Source organism: Saccopteryx leptura, chromosome 2 (assembly GCF_036850995.1).
Source record: "Saccopteryx leptura isolate mSacLep1 chromosome 2, mSacLep1_pri_phased_curated, whole genome shotgun sequence".
NCBI classification, from domain to species: domain Eukaryota; kingdom Metazoa; phylum Chordata; class Mammalia; order Chiroptera; family Emballonuridae; genus Saccopteryx; species Saccopteryx leptura.
Window position 1 is genome coordinate 357,689,346 of NC_089504.1, and position 27,884 is coordinate 357,717,229.

General features: G+C 51.2%; 2 protein-coding genes and 1 long non-coding RNA gene across 4 annotated transcripts; 1 reads left to right on the forward strand and 2 right to left on the reverse strand.

Moving 5' to 3' along the window:
• Positions 1–934: 934 nt before the first annotated feature.
• Positions 935–15,966, reverse strand: LOC136392523 (uncharacterized). Its single transcript, XR_010748951.1, has 2 exons — positions 15,830–15,966; positions 935–1,631 (listed from the first exon to the last, which is right to left on the reverse strand). It is a non-coding gene; the product is annotated as an uncharacterized lncRNA (long non-coding RNA).
• On the forward strand, positions 15,758–21,492 carry SLC2A4 (solute carrier family 2 member 4). The gene is made up of 11 exons (XM_066364719.1): positions 15,758–15,896; positions 17,229–17,345; positions 17,459–17,631; positions 17,720–17,844; positions 17,957–18,072; positions 18,165–18,327; positions 18,409–18,596; positions 18,764–18,868; positions 18,992–19,093; positions 19,615–19,818; positions 20,420–21,492. The coding sequence occupies exons 1-11, from the start codon at positions 15,864–15,866 to the stop codon at positions 20,621–20,623; spliced, it is 1,530 nt and encodes a 509-aa protein (XP_066220816.1). The 5' UTR covers positions 15,758–15,863; the 3' UTR covers positions 20,624–21,492.
• On the reverse strand, positions 21,210–27,809 carry YBX2 (Y-box binding protein 2). Of its 2 annotated transcripts, XM_066364720.1 has the most exons (9): positions 27,476–27,809; positions 26,784–26,847; positions 25,443–25,476; positions 24,519–24,608; positions 23,675–23,959; positions 23,390–23,493; positions 22,906–23,083; positions 22,404–22,487; positions 21,210–22,295 (listed from the first exon to the last, which is right to left on the reverse strand). In XM_066364720.1, exons 1-8 carry the CDS (start codon positions 27,750–27,752, stop codon positions 22,437–22,439), a joined length of 1,083 nt encoding a protein of 360 aa, XP_066220817.1. In that variant the 5' UTR covers positions 27,753–27,809; the 3' UTR covers positions 21,210–22,295; positions 22,404–22,436. The 2 variants fall into 2 exon arrangements, with proteins under 2 accessions (XP_066220817.1, XP_066220818.1); XM_066364721.1 differs by lacking the exon at positions 22,404–22,487.
• Between the last annotated feature and the right edge of the window lie 75 nt (positions 27,810–27,884).

The following is a 27,884-nucleotide window of genomic DNA, read 5'->3' on the forward strand; positions in this document are numbered from 1 at the left end:
GTACAAATTTGAAAACTACATATATATATATATGTATATTTTAGTGAGAAATCAAGAGAGGGAGACAAACAGATAGGAAGGGAGAGAGATGAGAAGCATCAACTCGTAGTTGTATCACTTTAGTTGTTCATTGATTGTTTCTCACACGTGTTTTGACGCCTTGCTCAAGCCAGTGACCTTGGGCTTGAAGCCAGTGACCTTTGGGCTTAAGCCAGAGACCATGGGATCATGTCTATAATCCCACACTCAAGCCGGCGACCTTGGGGTTTTGAACCTGGGACCTCAGCATCCCAGGTCTATGCTCTATCCATTGCACCACCACGGTCAGGCAAAATTAACAGTATTTTCATTCACTTGTGCAACAAATATTTTCTGAGTGTCTTTATAATGTATCAGGCACCTGGTTTGACACTGAGGATCTAGCTGTAAACAAGACAGATTAGGACACTGTGCTCATGTAACTTAGATTCTAGAGAGAGAAAGTAGACAATAAAAACATAAACAAAATGGTACATGTTTGAAGGCAATAAAACAGATTAATGTGATGAGGTTGCATTCACTCCAGAGTGAGGTCAGGGAAACCTTTGTAGGGAGTGCAAATAACGAGCCAGCCATGACAGAACCATATTATAACCAGAGGAAACAGCAAGTGCTAAGACCTTGTGTCAGTTGCCCCTTTGAAAATTATGGTATTAATTTACAGCGAGATCTCTTAACCTCACACTGTTGACATTTGGGGCCAGAAAACTCTTTCATATGGATCTGTGCACTATAGCATATTTAGCATCTTTAACTTTTACTGATTAGATGCCAGTAGAACCTTCCCCCGAACTTTAATGTGACAACCAAAAAAATTAAAAAACAAAATAAAACAAAACACCAGTTCAAGAAGCAAGTAGATGGATGATGGATGACTAGAATTAATCAAGGTTGGTTGCTTAAAACAGAGAGAAGGGATTTTTATTTCAGCTCTTGTGAATTTGCTTTTTGGGGATATTGGGGGTGGGTCACTGAGTGCTTATACCCCAGTGAGGTGCTCTTCATTCTGACCTTCCTGGGATGGCTTTTGGAGCTTTTTCCTTGGGGCAGCAGCCTCATCAGGAGGCTGAGTGGCTCCTCCTTCAAAGACAATTTCCTCTTTCTTGGAGACACTATCTCTTGCCTCTTCAGGATCACTAACCGGTTCCTCTTCGGGAAAAGATTTCTTCCTCTTGGGAAGATTTCCACTGCCAGTTGTCTCCTCACGATCACTACTAAGCAGCTCCTCCTGGGAAAAAGATTTCTTTTTCTTAGGTTTGGGTAGAGATAGTGGGTCTTCCATTCATTCTATTCTCCCGAGGAGCCTTCTGGAGCTTTTGTTTTTCCTTCTTTTTGGGCTTTTCACTTGTCTTCTCAGAATCCTCCAGCATACCGCTGCTGTTTTCTGAAGGTGTAGGGCAGTTGTAGCCAGCTGTTTCTTTTCTTTCTTCAAGTGTTTCTTCTGTTCTCCAGCTTTCTACTCATCTTAGCAGCCACTTTCTCTGCCTGGACCATAGCTTCCAGACTTTTTCATGGAATCTCTCCGGTCTCCTAGAAGGATAGCCACTCCTGCACTTGTTCTTGGAGCTTCTCCCAAATACACTTGTGGGTACCTATTGGGCAGATAAAATATATTATGCTCACTTTGTTAAAGATGGCGCTACCCACGAGGAGGCCAATGCCCAGGTGATATTAATGTTTGTTGGGGGTAGGCTAAAGGCAGGCAGAATCCTTGTAGCCTGGGGCTTGGTTTTGGGATTAAGCCTTTCCCACCCTTTTTGATGTGGGGTGGTACAATCCCATCTTGACTCAGATAGGTGACTTTGTATTAGAGACTTTCCTATTGTGTGTATTGGATTAAAGGTTTGGATTTCTACACTATAAAATAGGGGCAGAATAGGAGCTTGCTCTCTTGGTTCCTGAGATTAATATTACAGGAGAGAGCAGAGCAGAGAGCAAAGAAAGGCCACGTGGAGTAGGCCAGGAGAAGTAGCCAAGATGGCGGAGTGTTGAGTGAGAGGCCAGTTTGTGCAGGGAGAAGGAAGGAGATGGGGAACAGAGGTGAGTAAGTCTGGTGAGCTAGAAACCTTTGATTCTAGAAAACTCGGATAAGTCAGTAGCTTTGTGAGCACTGAATGTGAGTGGGTTTTGGAGCCCAGTGTGTGTTTTTACTTGCCCGCCGGGTGCAAGCTAGAATTAAAAGATGACTGCCTGACCAGGCGGTGGCGCAGTGGATAGAGCGTTGGATTGGGATGCAGAAGACCCAGGTTCGAGACCCCGAGGTCGCCAATTTGAGCAAAGCTCACCAGCTTGGACCCAAGATCGCTGGCTTGAGCAAGGTGTTACTCGGTCTGCTGAAGGCCCACGGTCAAGGCACATATGAGAAAGCAATCAATGAACAACTAAGGTGTCACAACAAAAAACTGATGATTGATGCTTCTCATCTCTCTCTGTTCCTGTCTGTCTGTCCCTATCTCTGACTCTCTCTCTGTCTCTGTAAATAAATAAAATAAAATAAAATAAATAGATTGTGACCATAAAAGATGATGGCCCACCAGTTCTTGGCTCTGTTGTTTCTTTACCGACTGTCCGAATCCAATGTGAACCTGCATGGGCTGGGCTGCTTTGATAGTGGCAGCCCTGGCCACTGGCTTTACAGTACCTCAGAGAAGCAATCAATTTGTTAGGTAATATTGCATTTGTTCGTCACATATTGGGAGATGCGACCTTTGTTTTTAATAGTTGCTCAGCCAATGAAGGTGGAGTGGAAAATGAGTCCATATTTTGGGGTGTTACCCCTTGTATTCAGGGCTCTGGCTACTTGGTCCCTTTGCTGGGCCTTGAGAATCACTCAGACACAAAGACTGTCCAGAAAGAAGGAATTTTTTTTTCCTGAAGTTGGAAACGGGGAGGCAGTCAGACAGACTCCCGCATGCGCCTGACCGGGATCCACCCGGCACGCCCACCAGGGGGCGATGCTCTGCCCATCTGGGGCGTCGCTCTGTTGCAACCAGAGCCATTCTAGCACCTGAGGCAGAGGCCACAGAGCCATCCTCAGCGCCCAGGCCAACTTTGCTCCAATGGAGCCTTGGCTGAGGGAGGAGAAGAGAGAGACAGAGAGGAAGGAGAGGGGGAGGGGTGGAGAAGCAGATGGGCGCTTCTCCTGTGTGCCCTAGCTGGGAATCGAACCTGGGACTCCTGCACGCCAGGCCGATGCTCTACCACTGAGCCAACCGGCCAGGGCCCAGAGAGAAGGAATTTTAAGGTATTTGCATGAGAGTGTTTTATGTATTAGATTATTGATATAAATTGGGTAAGAAGGAGAGTAGACATAGAAAAGGAAAGGGTTGGTGGGTGCTAAAAAACTGATAAAGTCAATGGTTTTGAGGTCTCCAAGAAGTGAAAGGAATACATGAGTAAATGAGCTGGAAAGCTAGGAGGTGACCATCAGAGGTAGGAGGCTCAAGTTCAATAGATTGGGGGAGGTTGTTTTTGGAGATGACAAAGCTTTGTGACAGGTTAAAGAGAAAAATCATGAGATGAGATGAGGGCTGAGGCTACAACTGATGGAGTACCCTGATGGATTTTGAAGTCAACAACAATGATAAGTAGGACATAGATGGAAAGAAGGAGATGATGAGTCAGGTGCTCAAGTTATCAGTGAAGCCCTGGCTGGTTGGCTCAGTGGTAGAGCGTTGGCCTGGTGTGCGGGAGTCCCGGGTTCGATTCCTGGCCAGGGCACACAGGAGAAGCGCCCATCTGCTTCTCCACCCCTTCCCCTCTCCTTCTTCTCTGTCTCTCTCTTCCCCTCCCGCAGCCGAGGCTCCATTGGAGCAAAGTTTCCCCGGCCCCGAAGATGGGCAGAGCATCGCCCCCTGGTGGGCGTGCCAGGTGGATCCCCGTTGGGCGCATGCAGGAGTCTGTCTGACTGCCTCCCCGTTTCCAACTTAAGAAAAATACAAAAAAAAAAAAAAAAAAAAAAAAAAAGATAAAGGTATCAGTGAATGTGAGTGAATGAGCAGCCTAAGAACCTAGCAACAATTAGAGGGAGTGAGCGATACACTTGCAGAAGAATAAAGGAAGAATAATGGTCTATCCCTGGCCAGGAAGCTCAGTTGATTGGATACACCAAGGTTGCAGGTTCGATTCCTGGTCATGGCACACACAAGAATCAACCAATAAATGCATAAATAAGTGGAACAACAAATCAGTGTTTCTCTCTCCCTTCCTCTCTCTCTAAAAATTAATAAATAGCTCTGGCTGGATAGCTCACTTAGTTAAAGCATAGTTAAAGCATCTTCCCAATATGCCAAGGTTGCAGCTTTGATACTGGTCAGGGCACACACAAAATTACCAATGAGCCTGACCTGTGGTGGCACAGTGGATAAAGCGTTGACCTGGAAATGCTGAGGTTGCTGGTTTGAAACCCTGGGCTTGCCTGGTCAAGGCACATATGGGAGTTGATGCTTCAAGCTCCTCCCCCTTCTCTCTCTCTGTCTCTCCTCTCTCTGTCTCTCCCTCTCCTCTCTAAAAAAAATGAATAAATTAAAAAAAAATTAACCAATGATGCCTAACCGGTGGTGGCAGAGTGGATAGAGTGTCGACGTGGTATGCTGAGGTCCCAGGTTCAGAACCCCAAGCCAGCTTAAGCACAGGCTTGCCAGCTTGAGCTTGGGGCCACCAGATTGAGTGTGGGATCAACATGATCTCAAGGTCACTGGCTTAAGCCCAAGATCGCTAGCTTGAGCAAGGGGTCACTGGCTTGGCTGGAGTCCCCTGGTCAAGGCACCTATGAGAAGCAATCAATGAACAACTAAAGTGAAGCAACTAGGAGTTAATGCTTCTCGTCTCTCTCTCTCTCTTGCTTAAAAAAAAAAAAAATATATATATATATATATATATACAGTAATATATATATATATGTATTATTCATTGACTTGACTTTAGGAGAAGAGAGAAAAAGGCGGCGGGGGAGTGGGGAAGAGGAGTGGGAAGCATCAATCCCCAGTTGCCTCTCACTTGTGCCTTAACTGGGCAGGCTGAAGCGGCGACCCCAGCACTCCAGCTTGGCTCCTGGTCCACCGCGCCACCACAGGTCAGGCTGGAAGAAAGTATTTTTAAAAATCATTGTGGTGCACCTGACCAGGCGGCAGCGCAGTGGATGGAGCGTCGGACTAGGATGCAGAGAACCCAGGTTCGAGATCCTGAGGTTGCTAGCTTGAGCGCGGGCTCATCTGGTTTGAGCAAAGCTCACCAGCTTGGACCCAAGGTCGCTGGTTTGAGCAAGAGGTTACTCGGTCTGCTGAAGGCCCATGGTCAAGGCACATATGAAAAAGCAATCAATAGCCTGACCAGGTGGTGGCGCAGTGGATAGAGCGTCGGACTGGGATGCGGAAGGACCCAGGTTTGAGACCCCGAGCTCACCAGCTTGAGCGCGGGCTCATCTGGCTTGAGCAAAGAGCTCACCAGCTTGGACCCTAGGTCGCTGGCCCCAGCAGGGGGTTACCCGGTCTGCTGAAGGCCCACAGTCAAGGCACATGTGAGAAAGCAATCAATGAACAACTAAGAAGTCGTAACGCGCAACGAGAAACTGATGATTGATGCTTCTCATCTCTCTCCGTTCCTGTCTGTCTCTGTCTATCTCTGCCTCTGTAAAAAAAAAAAAAAAAAAAAAAAAAAAAAAAGGCAATCAATGAACAACTAAGGTGTCGCAATGAAAAACTAATGATTGATGCTTCTCATCTCTCCGTTCCTGTCTGTCTGTCCCTGTCTATCTCTCTCTCTGACTCTGTCTCTGTAAAAAAAAAAATCATTGTGGTGCAGAGAGGGAAAAGAATATATGCAAATGTTCAAAATTCTAAACATAACAGGAAAAAAACTGTCAGTTTTGATTATACCAAAATTACGATGTCTACTAATGAAGTTCATCAAAGAAAATTGAATAGACAGATGATAAAATGAGAGGTAATATTTGCAACGTTTAAAACCAACAAAGAACCGATATAATATTTTAAATGTTGCCAGTCAACAAGAGAAAACAGGCAGAGACTATAAGGACAGAATACAAAAAAAAGCCAAACTGCCCTGGCCGGATGGCTCAGTGGTAGAGCGTCGGCCTGGCGTGCAGAAGTCCCGGGTTCGATTCCCGGCCAGGGCACACAGGAGAAGCTCCCATCTGCTTCTCCACCCCTCCCCCTCTCCTTCCTCTCTGTCTCTCTCTTCCCCTCCTGCAGCCGAGCCTCCATTGGAGCAAAGTTGGCCTGGGCACTGGGGATGGCTCCTTGGCCTCTGCCCCAGGTGCTAGAGTGGCTCTGGTCGCAACAGAGCGACGCCCCGGAGGGGCAGAGCATCGCCCCCTGGTGGGCAGAGCGTCGCCCCCTGGTGGGCGTGCCGGGTGGATTCCGGTCGGGCGCATGTGGGAGTCTGTCTGACTGTCTCTCCCCGTTTCCAGCTTCGGAAAAATAAAAAAAAAAAAAAAAAAAAAAAAAAGCCAAACTAACAAGTGTTTAAAGGGATGCTTCAAGCATGACTAATCAGAACTTCAGTAAGATATAACCTTTTACCCATTGAACTGACAAATATTAGAAGTCCAAACCGCCCTGGCCAGTTGGCTCAGCGGTAGAGCGTTGGCCTGGCATGGGCCTGCCGTCAGTCTAGCAAGGCCCGTGGTCAAGGCACATATGAGAAAGCAATCAATGAACAACTAAGGTGTCGCAACGAAAAACTAATGATTGATGCTTCTCATCTCTCTCCGTTCCTGTCTGTCTGTCCCTGTCTATCCCTCTCTCTGACTCTCTCTCTTTGTAAAAAATAAAAATAAAAATAAATAAAATAAAAAAAGAGGGTAAAGGGATAGATGTATGGTGACAGAGAACCCTAGACTTTGGGTAGTGAACACACAATGGAGTATACAGATGTGATTTTTTTTTTAAATTTTATTTTATTTATTCATTTTTAGAGAGGAGAGAGACAGAGGAGAGAGAGACAGAGAGAGAGAAGGGGGGAGGAGCTGGAAGCATCAACTCCCATATGTGCCTTGACCAGGCAGGCCCAGGGTTTTGAACCGGCGACCTCAGCATTTCCAGGTCGACGCTTTATCCACTGCGCCACCACAGGTCAGGCTACAGATGTGATTTTATAAAGTTGCATACCTGCCCTGACTGAGTAGTTCTGTTGGTTAAAGCATTGTCCCAATACGTCCAATCCCTGGTCAGGGCTCATACAAGAAACAACCAAGGAGCACATAAATGGGTGGGACAAAAAAATCAATGTCTCTTTCTCTCAAAAATCAATAAAAGAAAAAAAAATTTTAAGTCGTACATCTGAAATTTAAATGATGTTATAACCCAATGTTACCCTAATTAATTTAATTAAAATTACCAAAAAAAAAAAAAAAAAGACTGAACACCTTTTTTTTTTTTTTTTTTTTTAGGTAAGAGAAGGGGAGATAGTGAGGCAGACTCCGGCATGAGCCCTGACTGGGATCCACCTGGCAACCCCATTTTGGGGCCAATGCTTGAATCAACCAAGCTATCCTCAGCACCTGGAGCCAATGCTCAAACCAATCAAGCCACTAGCTATGGGAGGGGAAGAAGGAGAGAAGGGAGAGGTGAGAGAGAAGCAGATGGTCACTTCTCCTGTGTGCCATGACAGGGAATCAAACCCAAGATGTCTATACATGGTGGTGGTGGTGGGGAGAGCAACGTTCTATCCACTGAGCCAACAAAATCCTAAGAGAGTTGTTAAGTGAAAGAAGCCAGACAAAAAGGGTACATTCTGCCTGACCTGTGGTGGCACAGTGGATGAAACATTGACCTGGAATGCTGAGGTCACTGGTTTGAAACCCTGGGCTTGCCCAGTCAAGGCACATACAAGAAGCAGCTACTACAAGTTGATGATTCCCACTTCTCCATCCCCTTCTCGCTCTCTCTCAAATCAGTCAATAAATGTTTTTTAAAAAGGATACCTTCTGGCCTGACCAGGCGGTGGCGCAATGGATAGAGCGTCGGACTGGAATGCAGAGGACCCAGGTTCAGGACCCCGAGGTCTCCAGCTTGAGCGCGGACTCATCTGGTTTGAGCAAAAGCTCACCAGCTTGGACCCAAGGTCGCTGACTCCAGCAAGGGGCTACTTGGTCTGCTGAAGGCCCGCAGTCAAGGCACATATGAGAAAGCAATCAATGAACAACTAAGGTGTTGCAATGCGCAATGAAAAACTAATGATTGATGCTTCTCATCTATCTCCATTCCTGTCTGTCTGTCCCTGTCTATCCCTCTCTCTGACTCACTCTCTGTCTCTGTAAAAAAAAAAAAAAAAAAAAAAGGATACATTCTGTATGATCCATTTACATAAAACTCTAGAAAATGCAAAGTAAGTCTCTAATAACAAAGCAGACCGAACAGTGGTTCCCTAGGGGGTGGGGAAAAGGCTAAAGGGGAAGATCACGAAGAGGAACAAGGAAAAATTGGGAGATGATGAATATGTTCATTATCTTGATTATTCAGACAGTTTCTTGGGTGTATACATATGTCAACACTTAAATTGTACACTTTAAATATGTGCAGTTTATTTTTTGGCAATTATGCCTAATAAAGCTTTTTTATTTTATTTTTTCAGAGAGAGGGACAGGAACATCGAGCTGCTCTCACATGTATCCTGACTGGGGAATTAAACTAGCAATCTTCATGCTAGGACGATGCTCCAACCAACTGAGTCATCTGGCCAGGGCTTAATATTTTTATTCATTGATAGAGACAAAAGAGAGGAAGGGAGAGAGAGGGAGGGAGAGAGAGGGGAGGAGAAAAGGGAAGGGAAGCATCTACTTATTGTTCCACTTACTTGTGCATTTATTGGTTGCTTCCTGTGTGTGCCCTGACCAGGGATCAAACCTGCAACCTTGTTTCCAGACGACACTCTTAACCAACTGAGCTAACTGGCTAGGGCCTCATTAAAGCTTTTCTTTTCTTTTTAAAGAAAAGAAACAAAAAACCTTATTCAGTTTAATCTAGTCTAACCACTATATAAGGATTACATTATTCATTACTCACCTTCATTAAAACCCTAAAATATAGATACTGTTATCTCCTTTCTCATTTTATAAATGAGGTAAGTAAGGCACAAAGAGCTTAGGTAACTTTTCCAAGGACACAAAGTTAGTAAGTATCAGAGCTCGGGCTCAAAGTCAGGCACTTTGGGCCCAGGGTCCACACTCTTAACTACGCTGCCTCTGGGTGGAAAGTGACTGAGAGGGTGTGGTGGTAGCAGAACCTTTCCACACTGCTGAGGAAGTGGTGCCTGGGACAGTCATTCTTAACAGCAAGCTGGTAGTACTTAGTCATATTTGGTGTAAGTATACTCTATGACTCAGCAATTCCACTTATGGAGATAGATATAAATAAAGACATAGGCAGAGGCAGAGATAAATTTCTCTTAGAAGTTCTCACAGAAGTTCATAACGAACCTTGTCTGAAAACGTTCCTTGCCACATTATTTGTGTGGTTGGGAACTGAAGGTGGCATGGGTGCCCATCAATGGGATTATAACATGTGGTGTGACTGGTCCCATGGGGTACTATGTAACAATAAATTTGATCATCACAGAACATGAATGAGTTTTTAAAAAGTGCTTATTGAAAATAAGTAAGAGCAGGCCCTGGCCGGTTGGCTCAGCGGTAGAGCGTCGGCCTAGCGTGCGGAGGACCCGGGTTCGATTCCCGGCCAGGGCACACAGGAGAAGCGCCCATTTGCTTCTCCACCCCTCCGCCGCACTTTCCTCTCTGTCTCTCTCTTCCCCTCCCGCAGCCAAGGCTCCATGGGAGCAAAGATGGCCCGGGCGCTGGGGATGGCTCTGTGGCCTCTGCCCCAGGCGCTAGAGTGGCTCTGGTCGCAATATGGCGACGCCCAGGATGGGCAGAGCATCGCCCCCTGGTGGGCAGAGCGTCGCCCCATGGTGGGCGTGCCGGGTGGATCCCGGTCGGGCGCATGCGGGAGTCTGTCTGACTGTCTCTCCCTGTTTCCAGCTTCAGAAAAATGAAAAAAAAAAAAAAAAAAAAAAAAAAAAAAAAAGAAAAAAAGTAAGAGCAGAATGAAAGATCTCGCCTGACTGGTGGTGGTACAGTGGATAGAGCATCATCAACCCAAGATACTGAGGTCCCTGGTTTGAAACCCTGAGGTTGCCAGCGTGAAGGCAGGGTCATCACCCTGAGCATGGGATCGTCAACATGATCCCAAGGTTGCTGGCTTGAGCAAGCAGTCACTATCTTGTTTGGAGCCTCCTAGTCAGGGCATATATGAGAAGCAATCAATGAACAACTAAAGCGACGCAACTACGAGCTGATGCATCTCATCTCTTTTTCCCTGTCTCTTTGCCTCTCTTCTCTCTCTCTCTCTCTTTCTCCAGAAAAAAAAAGGAAAAGAAAAAACAAGAAATATAATAAGATGCTATTTAAATCAATTTAAAGTGTTTACACACAAAACAATTCATATTTTTCAGGAGCACAAACAAAAAACGATCATTAAAATCACTGTAATGGTTGCCTTGCAGGAAGGACAAACAAGAAATGGGTATGGAGATAAAAGAAAACCGTTGTTTATTTAATTTGTCACTGATTTGAGAGAGAGAGAGAGAAGTTCAACTTGTTGTTTCACTTAGTTGTGCACTCACTGAGTGCTTCTCGTATGTGCCCTGACTGGGGATCAAACTCATGCCAGTAGGATGCTCTATTCACTAAGCCACTCAGCCAGGATCTAAAAGAGAATAATTTTAAACATAAAAATAAAATAAGGCATAGATCAATGAAGACAATTACCAAAAACTGTTGTAAATTCAATCCTTTCTTTTATTTTTTTTTTAACTGAAGCTGGAAACGGGGAGAGACAGTCAGACAGACTCCCGCATGCGCCCGACCGGGATCCACACGGCACGCCCACCATGGGGCTACGCTCTGCCCATCAGGGGGCGATGCTCTGCCCCTCCGGGGCGGGGCGTCGCTCTGCCATGACCAGAGCCACTCTAGCGCCTGGGGCAGAGGCCAAGGAGCCATCCCCAGCACCCGGGCCATCTTTGCTCCAATGGAGCCTTGGCTGCGGGAGGGGAAGAGAGAGACAGAGAGGAAGGAGGGGGTGGGGTGGAGAAGCAAATGGGCGCTTCTCCTGTGTGCCCTGGCCGGGAATCGAACCCGGGTCCCCCGCACGCCAGGCCGACGCTCTACCGCTGAGCCAACCGGCCAGGGCCAAATTCAATCCTTTCCACCTGAAATTCTGATACACAGACAAAGCGCAGGGAGAGAACAAAGGGAGGAGAAAACAGGGCTGGAATTCAGGAGTCAAGGTTTCCCTCCAGAAGCTGGGAGCAAAGAGGACCTGTTTGGTAGGAGCTGGGGGCGGGGTAGGAGGATGTCGTGTGAAGAGATATGGAATGAGCCCAACCAGAAAGCAGTGAACACAGGAGTTTGGAGCTTGGAAAACAAAAGCCTGCAGGATTTCGCTCCCCATGATATAGGTCAGAATTTAGAAAGGGCTACAATTAGTTCTGAAATTACACGGCCAAAGATTACTATGCAAAATCAACACACACACACACACACACACACACACACGCACGCGCAAGCGCATGAGGTCCAATTCAAAGTGCCCACTGTGTCATATGTCGCCTTCATTTTCAATCCTCTATCAGTCAACATCTTTCCCTCACCTTCCATGCCATTTTTCTTTTTCTCTCCCAACTCCTCTCCTATTTGTCTTTTGTCTCCTCTTCTATTTCCTCATCACCTCTCCACATTCTTCTTCTTTTCTCTCTCTTTCTCTCTTTTTTTTTTAGCGCGCAAGAGAGGGACAGACAGGAAGGGAGAGAAAAGTATCAAATTAGAGTTGTGACACCTTAGTTGTTCATGGATTGTTTTCTAATATGTGCTTTGATGGGTGTGAGGGGGACTCCAGCCAAGTCAGCGACCTTGAGTTCAAGCCAGCGACCATGGGGTCATGGCTATGACCCCACACTGAAGCCTGCGACCCCACGCTCAAGCCGGTGAACCTTCGCTCAAGCTGGCAACCTTGGGGTTTCAAACCTGGGTCTCAGCGTCCCAGGTCGATGCTGTATCCACTGCGCTCTGGGCAATTTCTCCACATTCTGTCTCCTATATCTAACTCTGACTTGCTTTCCTTAATCCTGCTTTTCCTGGGGTTTATACTTCTAGACTGGTCCCTGAGAAGCATCAAAAACAAAGCTTCTGAATGAGAGCAAGAATGCACTTTATCCGAGCGTCAGAAGAGACCTCAGGGTGCTGAACCCCAGCCCTTCCTTCATCTACACTGACTTTTTATCTGCCCTCAACTTGTGCCTCCCTCCTACTTCTTCCGCCCTGCTCGGCACCATTCTCTGCTTCCCCCTCTCCTTGACCTCCTCCCTTTTCTCTGACCCCATACCTGGTTCTCCTTTTACCTTCCTCAGTTGTCCTCTTTGCTTCTGTCAATTGCTTCTGCTCCTTTCTGCTCATAAATGATGCTTATACTTCATGTTCAGACCTTACTTCTTCACCTACACCCCCTTAGATAGGTGGAGCCATTTACCAAACGGTTCCCTCCTTGGTAAATGCTTCCCAACCTGTGTTCTTAGCCATTGGGGGCAGACTCCCATTTCATTCTCTCAGCAAACATTTGTTTTGTTTTATTTATTTATTTATTTGTTTGTTTATTTATTTTGTATTTTTCTGAAGCTGGAAACGGGGAGAAACAGTCAGACAGACTCCCGCATGCGCCCGACCGGGTTCCACCCGGCACGCCCACCAGGGGCAACACTCTGCCCACCAGGGGGCGATGCTCTGCCCCTCCGGGGTGTCACTCTGCCGTGACCAGAGCCACTCTAGCGCCTGGGGCAGCAGCCAAGGAGCCATCCCCAGCGCCTGGGACATCTTTGCTCCAATGGAGCCTTGGCTGCGGGAGGGGAAGAGAGAGACAGAGAGGAAGGAGGGGGGGGGGTGGAGAAGCAAATGGGTGCTTCTCCTATGTGCCCTGGCCGGGAATCGAACCCCGGGTCCCCCGCACGCTAGGCCGACGCTCTACCACTGAGCCAACCGGCCAGGGCTTATTTTATTTTTTTAAAAGATTGTATTTATTGATTTTAAAGAGAGAAGTGGGGGAGGAGTGGGAAGCATCAACTCATAGTAGTTGCTTCTTGTATGTGCCTCGACCAGGCAAGCCTGGGATTTTGAACCAACAGCCTCGGTATTGCAGGTCAATGCTTTATACACTGCTCCACCATAGGTTAGGCCAAAGATTTTTTTTTAATTTAATTTTTTTTTTGCCTAACCAGGTGCAGTGGAAAGAGCATCGGACTGAGGGGCAGAGGATTCAGGTTTGAAACCCGAGGTTACTGGCTTGAGCCCAAGGTTGCTGACTTGAGCAAGGGGTCACTAGCTCTGTTGGAGCCCCCTAGTCAAGGCACATACGAGAAAGCAACCAATAAGCAACTAAGGTGCCTGAGTGGCGCAGAGGATACAGCATTGGACTGGGATGTGGAGGACCCAGGTTCAAAACCCCGAGGTCGCCGGCTTGAGCATGGACTCATCTGGTTTGAGCAAGGCTCACCAGCTTGAGGCCCTAGGTTGCTGGCTTGAGCAAGAGGTCACTCGGTCTGCTGTAGCCCCACGGTCAAGGCACATATGAAAAAGCAATCACTGAACAACTAAGATGCCCTAAAGAATTGATGCTTCTCATCTCTCTCCCTCGTGTTTGTCCCTATCTGTCCCTCTCTCTCTATCTCTGTCACACACAAAAAAGAATTTTTTTTATTTCAGAAGAGGAAAGGAGCTATTCTGTTTCTGTATGTGCTCTGTCCCAGGATTAAACCTGGCAACCTCTGCATATGGGGACAATGCTCTAACCAACCGAGCTAACCAGCCAGGGCTCAACAAACGTTTATTGAGTGCCCGCCCCTAAGCTGGGTGCTAGAGATAGGGGTAAATAAGGTACTATGTTGGGGATACAGGGTGTTCTGGAGAAAAGCCGAGGAAGGTTTCACATAGGGGGTGAGCTGTTTTTGGAGGATGAATAGTAATCCTCTGGTATTCCAGACTGAAGGATCATTAATAAGATAGAGACACCAAGGAATGAAACAGCACTGTGTGTTCTGGGCACAGGAAGTAGTTAGGTATTGAGTGGGGAAGATAGAAGGCAAGGAAGAGATAGGAGAGGCAGGTTTTGTTCACTCTGAAAAGGGGGTTGAACTTGACATTGGGGGCAACAAAGAGCCAGTGACCTTTGGGGTGGGAGTGATGAGGTTGAACTTTTTTTTTGTATTATACTCTGCTTTTCGTGTAAGGGAAAAGGAGGAGTAAGAATACCAGTCAGGGGGATAGTGAAGAAAATAATATGATTCTGTGTTTAGGAGGTCAAAACACCAAGGTTGGGAACTACCTGGATAAAGGGGGCTGCAGGAGAGCAGAAATTAAGCATGACTTAAGATTCCGATAGGAGTGACAAGGTGGCTACTGAGGTCTTTCACTGGGATGAGAAAGTTAGGAGGAGTAACTTTGGACTCCACCCAGGCGGTAGCTGAACATTCGGATCTGGAGATCCAGAAACCGACCTGGATTGGTTGTAAACAAAGCCTGAGAGAGGTGGAATGAATGGCCAAGGTCTACAGGCCAGAGACTACCCTGGCCCAGTCCTCAGGCGGGTCCTCGCTTTCCCTCCAGGTGGCACTACAGCCCCGCGCTTCTGAGCCCTGTTTCTTGAGCCGGGCGCGTTCTGTATTCTGCGCTCCGCTTTTCTCTGGACAAGCCCACTCGAGGTCGCGTCCTTTTCTCATGGCAGGATTTAGCTGGTAATTCAAACCAGGAGCAGTCTCCAGAGAACGTGTCCAAGTTGCCCATGCGACCAGCACATGCGTGGGGGCTCAGGGCTGGTGGCGTGGTTGGTGAGATCACCTGTCCCTTCGGCTGCCTCCAGAAACCAACGTGTGGAACGGGGGTAGGGGAAGGGCCAGTTAGGCAGTGCCCAGGGCAGGGATGAACAGAAAGAGGGCCACCCGACCCGCTAGGAACAGAATTTCCTGTCCTCCAGGGCCACCCCCGCGTGGAAAACATGTCGTGGACCCTTTAAGGCTCCATCTCCCTGCCCTCCCCAGCCTGGGACAGGCCAGGACACCCGGGACCTGACATTTGGCTTCTCCCAACGTGGGATCTAAAAATAACCGCAGTGGGTTACTTTAGGCCAGTGCTCCTTACGCACCAGGCACGCTGTCTAGCCAGAGGCCTGAGTTCTCTCCTGGGCGAGTATACCTGGGCCCATTTCCTTCTCTCGGACACCGATGTCCCAACCCGCGGCGCAGGACTTTTAACTCGCTTCTTGAGCCCCCAAATCTTCGCTGGTGGGAGGAGTCTTCATACAAAGGAGACCGGGCCTTTGCCCCCCAAGTAATTTTTCTCAAAATCTCCCATCGAGGAGCTGGCGGGAACCCGAGGGGCGTGTCTCGCCTGGCACGCTGAGGGGTGTGGCCTCACTGGCCAACCCGCTATCAGGTGCCAAACTAAACCTCTGGTTAGGGATGGGCGTGGCCTTCTGGGGTGTGCGGGCTCCTGGCCAATGGGTGTTATGAAGGGCGGGGCCCGTGGGGACGAGGGGCTCGTGCGGTCTATTGCCTCAAGTCCAGCTCGGCCAGATCCCCGGGAGCCTTGCCGCTCTAGGGCTACTTGGCTTGTGGCGGTGGGTCCCGATAGGCCCACCCTCCGCACTTCGCTCCGGGACCCCGTCACCCCCGCACCCTCTACCCGCCAGGCTGGGCCGCAGACCCCCAGTCTCCTCCCTCTCGTTACCTGCAGCTCCTTTGCTTCCAGCTCCTAAGACAAGATGCCGTCGGGCTTCCAACAGATCGGCTCAGAAGTAGGGTTCAGCATGCGGTTGTGGGACGGGGGCACGGGTCTCGCTTTCCTCGGGCTGGGGTCGCAGTTGGGGTCAGCTAAGGGGCGGTCCCGGCGCAGGCGCAGGGGGTGGGGTGGGAGGCTGGCTATTTATACTCGGACTGGACAACTCGTGACAGTCGGATTCCAGGCACCATCCAAGAGACTGAGTGGGTCTGGGGGACCGTCCAGGGGCACGGGCCACAGTTGGATTTTGTGAGGCCAGGACTCGCCCCCTTCTCTAGTCCAGGGCGCATTGCTCCAGAATCAGGGACACCCTATCCACGATCCAACTTGAGAAAAGCAGATCCAGGCGGGTCTTGAACTCTAGGAGCTGTCCATCTGTGCCGGCTCCAAGGAAGTTTTTCGAGGACCAGGGCCCTCTGTTGGCCCCCACCCCCATTCCTGGAGATTGTCCAGAACGCTGAACTTTCCCTTGGCCCCACGGTTGGTGGAGGGGCAGAGAGGAGTGGCAGCCCCCCCCCTCCCCCAGCTCAGGTTTCTGCTTGGAGACAGTCTGTGCCGCCAGTGAGCGGCCACCACCGCCCCTCACACCACTTTTCCGCCCCCATCCCCTGGGCATGGCTCTTCCAGGCAAAAGCCGGGCACAGCCCCCTGCCCTTTGTTGGGGCTTAGAGGAGGAGGGGAGCCCGGGGCGGAGATAGAGAAGGCCACCACAAGGGCTATAGGCCGGGAGGAATGACCTCGATGTCCTTTTGGGAATTGCTCTTCTTGAACCTGTTGAACCTGTTGGGGGCCTCCAGGAGCAGGCTGAGAGAACCCCAAGAGGGCAAGGAAGAGGACAGAGGCTGCTGCTGATAATTCACTGTCAGTTTATAAAACCAGCACTGTTGGACACTGTTAACATTTTATTTTGATTTTTACACTTTCATTGACAGGTGGGCAAAACAAGCAATATTTCCCCTATCTTTCCTAACCTAGAGAAAACTTATGTTCAGAGTGGAGAAGTGACTTGCCCAAGGTCACACAAATTGGAACTCAAGTCTTTTAAAGCCCAGCCAGTTCCAGTGTCAAAGAGGAATTGTGAGACCTAGGTCCTCAAATATTTTTATGCTGGCTGGACTCAAACATCCACTTTTTTCTCCATGTCCTGGTTACTGTGGGGTTCTTTCTTGCTCCTGTTTATACTGAGATCTTCCTGCAAGTCCTAATATGGCCCAGTTTCCCTCACTCAACATGTTGGATGGAACCCAGTAACATAAGGCTCTGTCTGGGCGTAGGCCCAGGCCCCTGGAGGAGGGAAAGAAACCATGTTTCCATGTGACATGCCTCCTCTCTACTTCTGCCTGCCCAGGAAGGAGAACCCCCTCAACAGCGAGTCACTGGGACCCTTGTCCTCGCCGTATTCTCTGCTGTGCTTGGCTCCTTGCAGTTTGGCTACAACATTGGGGTCATCAATGCACCACAGAAGGTGAGGGTCCTGTGGCTGGCCGAGGAGGGTACCAAAAAAAAGGAAAGCAGGAAACAGCAGGGATGAGCAGAGAGGGAAGTCTACAGGAACTCACTCCTCTGCTGTCTCCCCAGGTGATTGAACAAAGCTACAATGAGACCTGGTTGGGGAGGCAAGGCCCTGAGGGGCCTGGCTCCATCCCCCCAGGCACGCTCACCACCCTCTGGGCTCTCTCCGTGGCCATCTTTTCTGTGGGCGGCATGCTCTCCTCCTTTCTCCTTGGCACCATCTCTCAGTGGCTGGGAAGGTACGGGCTAAAGGATAAGGGAGGGAACAGGAAGGGAGTCGCAGCACAGGCACCCTAACTCTCATAGCCCCCACTCTCTGCCTGCCAGGAAGAGGGCAATGCTGGTCAACAACACCCTGGCAGTGCTGGGGGGCACCCTCATGGGCCTGGCCAACGCTGCTGCCTCCTATGAGATGCTCATCCTTGGACGGTTCCTCATTGGTGCCTACTCAGGTACCCACGGGCACCATGGCCCTGCCCAGTGCCCTGTTCTCCTTCACCATCCTTGGGTTTGGCGGGATGGAGTGGGCAGCTGCCTCAGCCCTCTCTTCTTCCCTCTGCCCAGGGCTGACATCAGGGCTGGTGCCCATGTATGTGGGGGAGATTGCCCCCACTCACCTGCGGGGCGCCTTGGGGACACTCAACCAATTGGCTATCGTCATTGGCATTCTGATTGCCCAGGTGACTAGGCCTGGCCTCATGGGAGGATAGGGAGGGGGTTAGGGAGAGCCGCTGGGAAGTAGGCTGAATGGCCTGTCCACCTTCTCCCGTAGGTGCTGGGCTTGGAGTCCATGCTGGGCACTGCCACCCTGTGGCCACTACTTCTGGGCATCACAGTGCTGCCTGCCTTCCTGCAGCTGGTCCTCCTGCCGTTCTGCCCAGAAAGCCCCCGCTACCTCTACATCATCCGGAACCTGGAGGGGTCTGCCAAAAAGAGTAAGCTTCCACCTCATTTTGCTATTGTGTCCTCCTGGACCCTCCCCTGGTCCTCTCAGGCCTGACTGTCCTCCCCTCCAGGTCTGAAGCGCCTGACGGGCTGGGCTGACGTGTCTGGAGCGCTGGCGGAGCTGAAGGAGGAGAAGCGGAAGCTGGAGCGTGAGCGGCCGCTGTCCCTGCCGCAGCTCCTGGGCAGCCGCTCCCACCGGCAGCCCCTGGTCATCGCGGTAGTGCTGCAGCTGAGCCAGCAGCTCTCGGGCATCAATGCTGTACGTATGCAGCAGCCTCTGGGGAGGGCTGCATTAGGGAATAGCTTGAGAGGAGGGAACGCGGGAACGAGTCTTCTCCCTTAAAACTCAGGGTCAGTCCAGCTTGGTGTGGCTGCAGAGGAGGAAGGGACATCCCTGCTATCCCCTTTTTTCTCCCCCACTTCTAGGTTTTCTATTATTCAACCAGCATTTTTGAGACAGCTGGGGTAAGGCAGCCAGCATATGCCACCATAGGAGCCGGTGTGGTCAACACAGTCTTCACCTTGGTCTCGGTAACTGCCGGCCTCTGCAATGGCCACCACCACTGGCTTCACACCCCTGGTTGTCTCCACCCACCCACCCCTTCCACTTCCCATGCCCTAAAGCCGCCCTGCTAAGCCCGGACTCCCCTGCAGGTGCTCTTGGTGGAGCGGGCTGGGCGCCGGACACTCCATCTTCTGGGCCTGGCGGGAATGTGTGGCTGTGCCATCTTGATGACTGTGGCTCTGCTTTTGCTGGTGAGGCCTGGGGAACGGGGAGTGGGGAGGGGCCGCGCCCACCCTGTGGGGACTGCCCCAGGAGGCTCTGCGTGCAGCCGAGGCCACTCCTCAACATGTGTGCTTTTGACCCTGGAGCCAGCCCATGTGCCAGGACCACACTCTGTGCTCCTGAGGGACACAGGCTGGAGAGCCACTGTCCAACCCTGGGAACAACAATTCCTGAGGATCCAGCTTTAGAACCAAAGGGGAATTGATAATTTTCTTTTTCCTGTTGTTCCCTCTTTCTTTTTTCTGCTTTGGGAACTTGATAATCTTAATAGCTGAGAGTCCATAACACTACCTCTGCCTTGAATCAGCATAGGGCAAGCAGCTGAATGTCAGTGTACAGAAATGCTCAAGGGCCTGTTTTAACCTAGGGTGGCAGGATCCCCACTGCTCCATCAGCCGCTGGCAGGGGTGACTTCAGTTCTCTGGGTTGGGAGCAAAGGAAGATCCAGAAAGACTGACTTGAATTCTCACCCTCCCTGCCTGGTCTCCAGGAGCGGGTTCCAGCCATGAGCTATGTCTCCATCGTGGCCATCTTCGGATTTGTGGCTTTTTTTGAGATTGGCCCTGGCCCCATCCCCTGGTTCATTGTGGCCGAGCTCTTCAGCCAAGGACCCCGCCCAGCAGCTATGGCTGTGGCTGGGTTCTCCAACTGGACGTGCAATTTCCTCATTGGCATGGGTTTCCAGTATGTTGCGGTAGGTGGCCTGACCCTGTCCAGTCTCCCACACACGAGCCAGAGGGGGGGATGCACAGCTAGCCATTGGCTTTCCAGGGAGGCACTCCCCCAACCCATAGACAACTGGTCTTGAGGATACTTTGGTGAACCACATGGGCCCTGAAGACCACCTGCTCCACCAGAATCAAAGGAAAGAAGGGAGCTGAACTAGATCACATAGAACAAAAGTGTCTTCCAAACAAACTAGTGATGGGGGCCCAGGGGGGCGGCTGGGGCCACCTTGGTGAGGGCATGAGGACCAGACACTGGTTCCGACAAAACTAGTGGCCTACCTTATTTAGGCTAGGAATAAAATTATAAACCTCATATGAACACTGTGAATGTCTGGGACTCCACTCTGAGTGCAGTAACTCAGGATGGTAAGAAGGAGAAAAACTAGGAGAGTTGGGGTTCAGAGGATCCTTTTGTTCACTAAATGCTCTTTCCTGGTAATTTCCACTGCCCTGCAAAGGAGCCACCTGCTTTTTGCAGTATCCCAGCTCCCTATGAGACTAGTTCCTGGCTTGCCTGAGACTGCCCTTCCCCTCCCCTGTCAACACCTCTTTCTCTGCCTGTCCCAGGATGCTATGGGTCCCTACGTCTTCCTTCTATTTGCGGTCCTCCTGCTCGGCTTCTTCATCTTCACCTTTTTAAAAGTACCTGAAACCCGAGGCCGGACGTTTGACCAGATCTCAGCTGCCTTCCATCGGACACCCTCTCTCTTAGAGCAGGAGGTGAAGCCCAGCACGGAACTTGAGTACTTAGGGCCAGATGAAAATGACTGAGGGGCCAGGCAGGGGTGAGAGAGCCAGTTCTCTCTGTGTCCCCAGAGACCCCCTCCTTTCCTCTGTGGCACTTTAACCCTCTCTTTCCCATCACTTCCAGGGCAGAGAAGGCCCCTGCAGCCTGGTAGAATTGGGAAGCTGGAGGGAAGGGTGGTTTGAGCACCGCCTCATTGCCCTCGTGTGACTCTCTTGGATTATTTATGTGTTATGGTTAGGTTGTGGCCATCACGGTGAGTCATTCTCCCCCCTTGTCCCCCTCCTCCTTCCTCTATAGTTCACCCCCACCCACCTCAGCTCCAGGATACTTCTGCTCCTCCGCTAGAGAAGAGGGATTTAAGGAGAGGCTTTAGGACTGACTTTAATGGGGGTGACCTGAAGCACAGAGCAGGAATGGACAAGGGAAATCGAGTTTCCTACCATCTTTGACTCCTCCCACTCTCTGGAACTTTCGCTGACTTCTTGCACATAGACTCTGGGTGAAAAGGGCTCTGTATTGACCCCTCCAAGGCCTAACCTCACCTCACTGCAGGCTCGGTCCTCTTGCTTCACCTTCCAGGGTGAGAGGAGACACCTGCCCATGTGGTGAGAGGAAGGGACAAGCTCCCACCTCTAAACTTAGAGCTCTGGGCTGTACCCCAACTGCTCTCCAAGGCTGGGCTCTTTCCTCCTCTCCTATTCGGGAAGGGCACTGTACCCACAGGCCCTTGACCAACTAAGGGAAAGAGATTTGAAAGGCTGCCTATAAACACTAGGCTGGGAGAAATCTTCAGATATTTTTGTATATGTTTGAAAAAGGGGTAGGGAGAAGAAACCAAGTCTGTTGTACTAAATGTAAATACATAGATACGTATATAAAGTCACTCACTGTACGAGACAAGCGTCCTGTCGTGGAGGCACTGAAGGATGAGCTCAGACAGAGACCATAACCTCTGCTTCCTCCCCATCCTGCCTCAGTTCCAGGCGAAGAATCCTCTGGATGCTGTCACTCATGCCCCACTTATATTTCTAGTCATTGCTCTTATTAATAGTAAATGCTAATAAGTTATAGCTACAAGTGCCAGACTGTGCTCTTGGCACTTTACAAAACACTCATTCTGCAAAGGAAATAGCATCCTCATTTTACAGATGGGAAGAGTGACTCTCGCCGGGATGAAAGCACTTGTTCAGAACTCCACAGCTAGAAACATAGGAACAACGATTCACTACCAGGCCCTGCCCACTGCCCCACGTTCTCCTCCTCCCCACTTTCACCAGCAAGTTACCAAAGATTCTCCGAACAGAAAAGAGGCAGAGACCAAGACAACAAGAAAGCCTGTTTTTGTTTTTACTGGAGGCTCAGGTGGCACATGACAGTTCATAAAATGGCTTCAGAGGTAGGGGTGGAGGGAAACAAAAAATAAACTGGGGTGGGAAAGAAAAACAACCAGGAGGAGGTAAAGAGCTGGCTGGTTCCTTCTTAGCCTGATTTACAGGAGGGAACTGATGCCTCTGAACAAAAACGATGGATCCCTTCCTTCAACCCTTGGTAGGGGAGAGAAAAAAAAGCAAAAGGCTGTTCCTTTGGCCCTCCTGAGTCTCCTGGGAAAAGCCAGTGTTTTGATGTCATGAATTATGGAAAAGGGGGGAGGGGTGTTGGGTAGGGTGCAGGTCAGTTGGAAAAACTGGCAGATACCTGAAAGAGAAAAAAAAATGAAAAAGTCATGACCAGTGACTTATTAGAACACAGTCTCCCACTCTCTTGGCTCCTCACCCAGGGCCCTCACCCAGAGCAGCCACTCACCAGATGGTAGTTCTGGGTATCCTTGAGTTGGAATCACTCCAGTATGGTGGTGGGGGGGTCCCCATTGTTGATGGGGGCTGAGGTCTAGACAGACCAGGGGTGGTCAGTTGAGACCTTGTTCTTTAGAGCCCCCCAACTTCAACCTTCTCCCATCTTTTCTCTTCCCGTTCCTATAGCCCCTTCCCATTCTTTCCCCAAGTTACATCCACAGCTGGAGCTGTGGCTTCAAGCAGAGCTGAGAGGGGAGTCTGCAGGGGCTGACATGGGCTCTGCTGGGGTTTCCTGGTGGGTGGGGCTGCCTGCCAGAGGTGGACCCAGCAGTACTGGCTGTGGTGTTGGGCTGCATGAAGAGGAGTGGGTGGGGGCAGGGCTAGGAAATGGGGGAACAGAAAGTTAGAGTGACACGGGAAAAGGAAAGGGTAAAAAGGAGAGGGAGAGAAGGGGCAGGGGGGAGGAAGGAGGGGAAGTGGGCCGCGGGAGATGGACAGTCCAAGGTCCTCACCTCCTGAGCTGTGGGCTGCCTGGGTCCAGGGGGCTGCTGCCGTCGCCGCTGAAAGTAGGGGCGGTTTCGTGGTCGCTGGGGCTCAGGCCGGGAACCATCAGTGGGACCTTGGCTGGGCTTGGTCTTGCCATCCCCACCTTCTGTGGTAGGCTGCTGGGGTGGCCTGGGGCGGAAAGGCCTGCAAAGAGAAGTGGGGGTGCTGAGAGGTGTAGGGAGCGCAGTGCAGAGGGCCTCCCTCCCTCCCAGGACCCCCCAGGAGAGGCGGGCCGACAGCACCCCGCCTCCACCTCCAGAAGCCAGGCTTTCAGCCCCAGGACAACTAGGCAGTCATCAGCTCCCTTGCTGCACTAGTGTGAGGCTTGTCTGAGACCTTAGCTCCTCCCCTTCCCCTTCCCCATCTCCTGAGCCCTTCTACCTCTACCCGCACCCCCTCATCCGATGCGGGGCAGTGAAGGGGAAGATGGGGCCTGAAAGGGCGTCGTACCTTCGGTATCTGGGCCGGAATCTGGGTGGGGGGATCCGCTCATCTCCTTGCTGTTGGTCCCCCTCCAACGCAGCTGTCTCTTTAGGTTCTAGCCCATCCGTGCCCTGTGACCATACAGAGGCCCTGGTAAGCTGAGGTGACAGCAGCCGCCCAGACTCAGGTGTCACAGCTCTTCCTAACCCCAGGTTCCACTTCCTCTGGGGACTCTGCACTCTATCGCTTCACCAACTCCCACTCCTTTCCCAGGACTTGGAAAGCTGGTTCCCCATTTTAAGTTCCCTTCACCTCTATAGGCTGCTGCTGATTGAGGGGCCTTGGGCCTCGCACAAAGCGACGTCGATAGAAGAAGGGTGGTGGGCGCCGTCGTCTGGGCCTCTGCCCAGGGTCTTCAGCTCGCTCCCCTTCGATGCCTGGTTCTGTCCCGCCTGACGGAGCCTCTGCCACCATGGGTGGTGGGGCAGCCGGGCGAGGCCGGGGGATGAATCTGCGGAACCTACGTCGATTGGGGGCATAGCGGCTGCCCTTCACTGGCACCCCCCCAGGCCCAGTTACGTTAGCAGCTTCTGCTCCCTGGAAGAGAGGTGGGAGAACTTGCTCCAACAAATGTACAACATTCCAAAAGTGGCTCGAATCATTAGTCTCCCCCTTCTTCCAGATGAACCCTTTCTCCAGCTTCCTACAGCCCCTCTAACTTCTTTCCAACCTCCCCCAGGGCCTACAGCACAGAAGGACCCTTCTAGGAGGGGCTATCTCTGTAACTTGGCCTTGGTGATAGTTGCTACTGGACCCTCTTGAGGTTAAGACTGGAGGTGAGGGTGTGAGATGGAGAAAGGTAGCAACTGTCTGTCTTACTGGAGGGTGGACTCTGAGAGCCTGGGGACACAGCCCGACGTGGAGAACAGATGGAGCAGTGCTTGAGCCACAAAGAAACCCAGATAGAAATTACTGAGCAATAACAGGACATGTTCTTTAGGATGTCCCTTAGGGCAGCCAAAGCACTGAAGATGATGTCTGCATGAGAACACAGTCTGAACTAACAGGCCAGAGGAGGAGCTGACCTGAGGAGGGGCAAGCCTGCGGGGACAGCCAGGCAACCCTCCCACTCCATATCCCACCACAGCTCCCAAACCTTCTCTCCTTCCACGACATCAAACTCCACAGTCTCCCCATCTCCAACGCTGCGCAGAAACTTCCTGGGGTTGTTCCTTTTAATAGCTGTCTGGTTAGGGGAAAGGCCATGAGAAAGGTAAGCACTAGTAACTCTCTCACTCCTGCTGGGCCCACCACCCAATTTTCTTCTTTTCACAGTTTTATTTGTAGGCTGGGGCTGGAGGAGATAGTTTAGTAGGGGAAAAGCTATGAACTAGGGGCCTCAGGAACGATTATGCAGTTGCCGCTGTTCCCAGGACTTCCCCCTTCACCCCTCAGGGATTTCAAAAAGGGAGGCAAGAAACATGAACTCAGAATCAAAACAAAAAGCAGAGACTGCCTGAGTTGCAAAGTGGGTAAAATGTACTATGCTTCTTACCTCAATCCCACTGAGAGCTCTTTCCACCAAAGCAGTGGTTCTCAAACTGTGGCTTGCATCACAATCACCTGGAGAGCTTGTTAAAACAGACTGCCCACCCTGCCCCGAGCCTGATTGATTCAGTAGGTCTGGGGTAGGGCCTGAGAATATCTGGGTGTCAGGTGACGCAGCTGGTGCAGGGACCACCACACTTTGAGAACCACTACACCCAAGTATCTCTAGCCTGTGTCCTTTCTCTCTGAACATTGCCTGCAATTCATTCCTGCGGCGTTAACAGGTCCCAGTAGGTACTGAGCATGCCATGCCCAGAGGGCAGCACTTATATCAGTTACAGAGACAACCCAAGTGGGGCCAATGGCAGTAATTCAGGCACCTGATGTGGATGGAGAGGGAAAGTACTGCCTGGTGGGCATGCTGTTGTGAGGTGAAAGCTGGAGAAACATGATCTGTGCTGCTAAGGGCTATGGCAAAGGCTTTCGAAGAGGGGGCAGGTTCCTCGCCTCTGAAAGACAACCTAGCTCTTACCTGGTGAACAAACACATCCTCCTTGGTGTCGTTCCTGCAGGACAGGATGGGTTGTTAAGAGGGCAGCTTTCGTGGGGTGCTTTCCTCCCCTAAGGGCTCCCTAGTTGCCCATTCCTAAATAGGTAGGCCCATCCACTCCAGCCTTCCATGGCTGCTTGGAGGTGGTAGGGCCCCAGAAGCTGGTGTGAAGAGATGTAGACCTGGGCTTCATGCAAGAGTGGAAGGGAAAGGCAGTCACCTTGCAGGTACTGAGGACACCACCCTCTATCACTTAGAACTTGGTAGCGCTGGGTGTAACTGTCCCTGGTCAACACCCCCAACCCCCATCATAATTGGAAAATTCCACTCCTGTCCTCTTCCTTCTATAGTTAAGAAGGAGCAAGAAAATGGGGGGTGGGGGAGAGGTGCAGAACAAGTTTGAGATGGGGACAATGTGTCAAGAACTTGCTCTAAACAGCCCCCAAACTTTATTCTCAGCCTCAACCAGGAGGTGAACCCCAGGGTCAGGCCACTGTTCAACACACCAAGGGACCAAGGGTGAGAGATACTATTTGATCATTCTCTACTACTATTTGTCTACTACCCCAGTTTATCCTAGCACCCCAGTGTGGGGGAGGGGAAGTTTTCCTTGAGAACCTCCCAGGAGTCCTCAGTTTCCAGAATTAAAGAAGAGCTCTTCCCTAGAACAAATATTCCAGCTATAAAGCAACTGGCTGTGCACAAAGGTCAGCCTGCTAAGAGGGAACTAGGGCCTCCCTGGAGGGCTGAGCTGGGCAGGGTGCCCAGGCCGGGAAAGGGCCCGCAGGGGCAGACCTGGCTTTGCTCCGAATCTGCCACAAGGGGCCCTCCTAGTGCTGGGAGGGAGTGAGGTTGCCAAACAGAAGAGAAGCAGCAGTCATTGGCTGGGCTTTCCTCCACCAGCCTCAGTCCCATCAGGTGGGGGGTTCAAATGAGCCAACAGTTCTCTAAGGAAGATGAGTTATGAAAATGCGGTGTGCCACCCATAACAGGAAATGAGTGAGGCCCAGAGCCCTAGGGCCCAGAGAGCAGGTACATTCTGCCCCAAAGGCGAGGCAAACTAAACCAGATGAGACAGACAAGCTGGGAGGGTCAGCACCAGGTTTGCCAACTTCTTAGATCATTAATTCTCTGCTGCCCTTGAAGATGAAAAGCTTTATAACTTGCCCACATTTGTGCTACGATTAAACTTTCAATCAGCATCAGCTGGACATTGCAACCATGTGCCTTGGCAGAGGTAGAGATGAGGTTGGGAAGGTGTCCGGTCCCAAAGGCCAGTTTGGAAGACACCCATTACACCCCCTCCCTGAGTTCCTCAAATACCTGTTGATGAATCCGTAACCATTCCGGACGTTGAACCATTTGACAGTGCCCAGGACTTGGATTGCTGCCAGGCAGAGATGCAGTAGGGGTAGTAAGATGGGGGAAGAGATGGAGTTGGGTTCAGTTTTGAGACACTTTAAAGTCTAACCTCCCTCCCTATGGCCTAGTAAGCTTAACTTCAAGTGGAAGCGCCCACACAGTGAGACTGAGGCTTTCAAAACCCTTTCAACTCTCATGTTCCTCATAGCCTACAAATCCAGGTCCTTCACCTAGAATCCTGTACTCACCTCGTCCGAAAAGTCCGGCCCTGAGGTCATACCTGAGAGCTTCTCTAGTTCTCTTAATATACTGGTCCCGATGGCACCTGCTTCCCAGGCTTAGAGATTTATCTGGTACTAACCTGAGTTAACTAGGCCAAGTCTCCAGCGCCGGCACATAGCCAGACGCTAAGGTTTATTCTCGACCCCGAGGCCCAACTGGACCTGCTTACCACGCCCTCCTGCGCCAGAAGACATGGCAGGATTTCCCACCTGGGGAACCCACTTTGGTCCATTGCCCCTAGCCCAGATAGTCCTCTGAGCCTCTGGGCCGCCTTCGGCTTTCCGCGGACCTCGCGGGGCTACACGAAGCCCGTCGCCCAACCCGCCCACCACCTTAGAACCGCCCTGGCACGCGTTCCCCACCCCCCTCACCCAGCACCGGCTTGTCCGCCTGACTCCGGGCTGTGGGCGCGGGGGTCCCTGAGGCTGCCGTCGCCGGGTTGCCAGGGGTGTGGGGGCCCGGCGCCGACGGGGTCCCAGCAGCAGGGTCGGGGGAGGCTCCGACCCCGCCGCCGCCCACCCCACCGCCTGCTTTCTGTGGCTCCCCTGCCGGCACCGGTACCACCACCGCGACCACCCCTGCTGCCGTCGCGGGCACCGTCGCTGCGGGGGCCGCTGACGCCACCGCTGCCGCCTCCACCTCGCTCATCCCACCGGGTCCAGTACCGGCCCCCGCCGCCACCCCGGCCCCTCTCCCCCGGCTCGCGAACCCACCACCCCGCTCGGTCCTCGCGCCCCGAGCCTCGCCCGCACGCCGGCAGCCCGCCCTGAACCCAGGCCA

What these genes read in the sequence shown, in the direction of transcription:
- SLC2A4 (XM_066364719.1), top strand. Translation starts at nt 15,864, where the DNA reads ATGCCGTCGGGCTTCCAACAGATCGGCTCAGAA. An exon ending in GGAGGGGTCTGCCAAAAAGA is followed by an intron (nt 18,328 to 18,408) that starts GTAAGCTTCCAC and finishes CCTCCCCTCCAG; the next exon opens with GTCTGAAGCGCCTGACGGGC. An exon ending in CAGTCTTCACCTTGGTCTCG is followed by an intron (nt 18,869 to 18,991) that starts GTAACTGCCGGC and finishes ACTCCCCTGCAG; the next exon opens with GTGCTCTTGGTGGAGCGGGC.
- YBX2 (XM_066364720.1), bottom strand. Translation starts at nt 27,752, where the DNA reads ATGAGCGAGGTGGAGGCGGCAGCGGTGGCGTCAGCGGCCCCCGCAGCG. An exon ending in AGGATGTGTTTGTTCACCAG is followed by an intron (nt 24,609 to 25,442) that starts GTAAGAGCTAGG and finishes TCCCCTAACCAG; the next exon opens with ACAGCTATTAAAAGGAACAA. An exon ending in TTCCGGCCCAGATACCGAAG is followed by an intron (nt 23,084 to 23,389) that starts GTACGACGCCCT and finishes TTCTCTTTGCAG; the next exon opens with GCCTTTCCGCCCCAGGCCAC.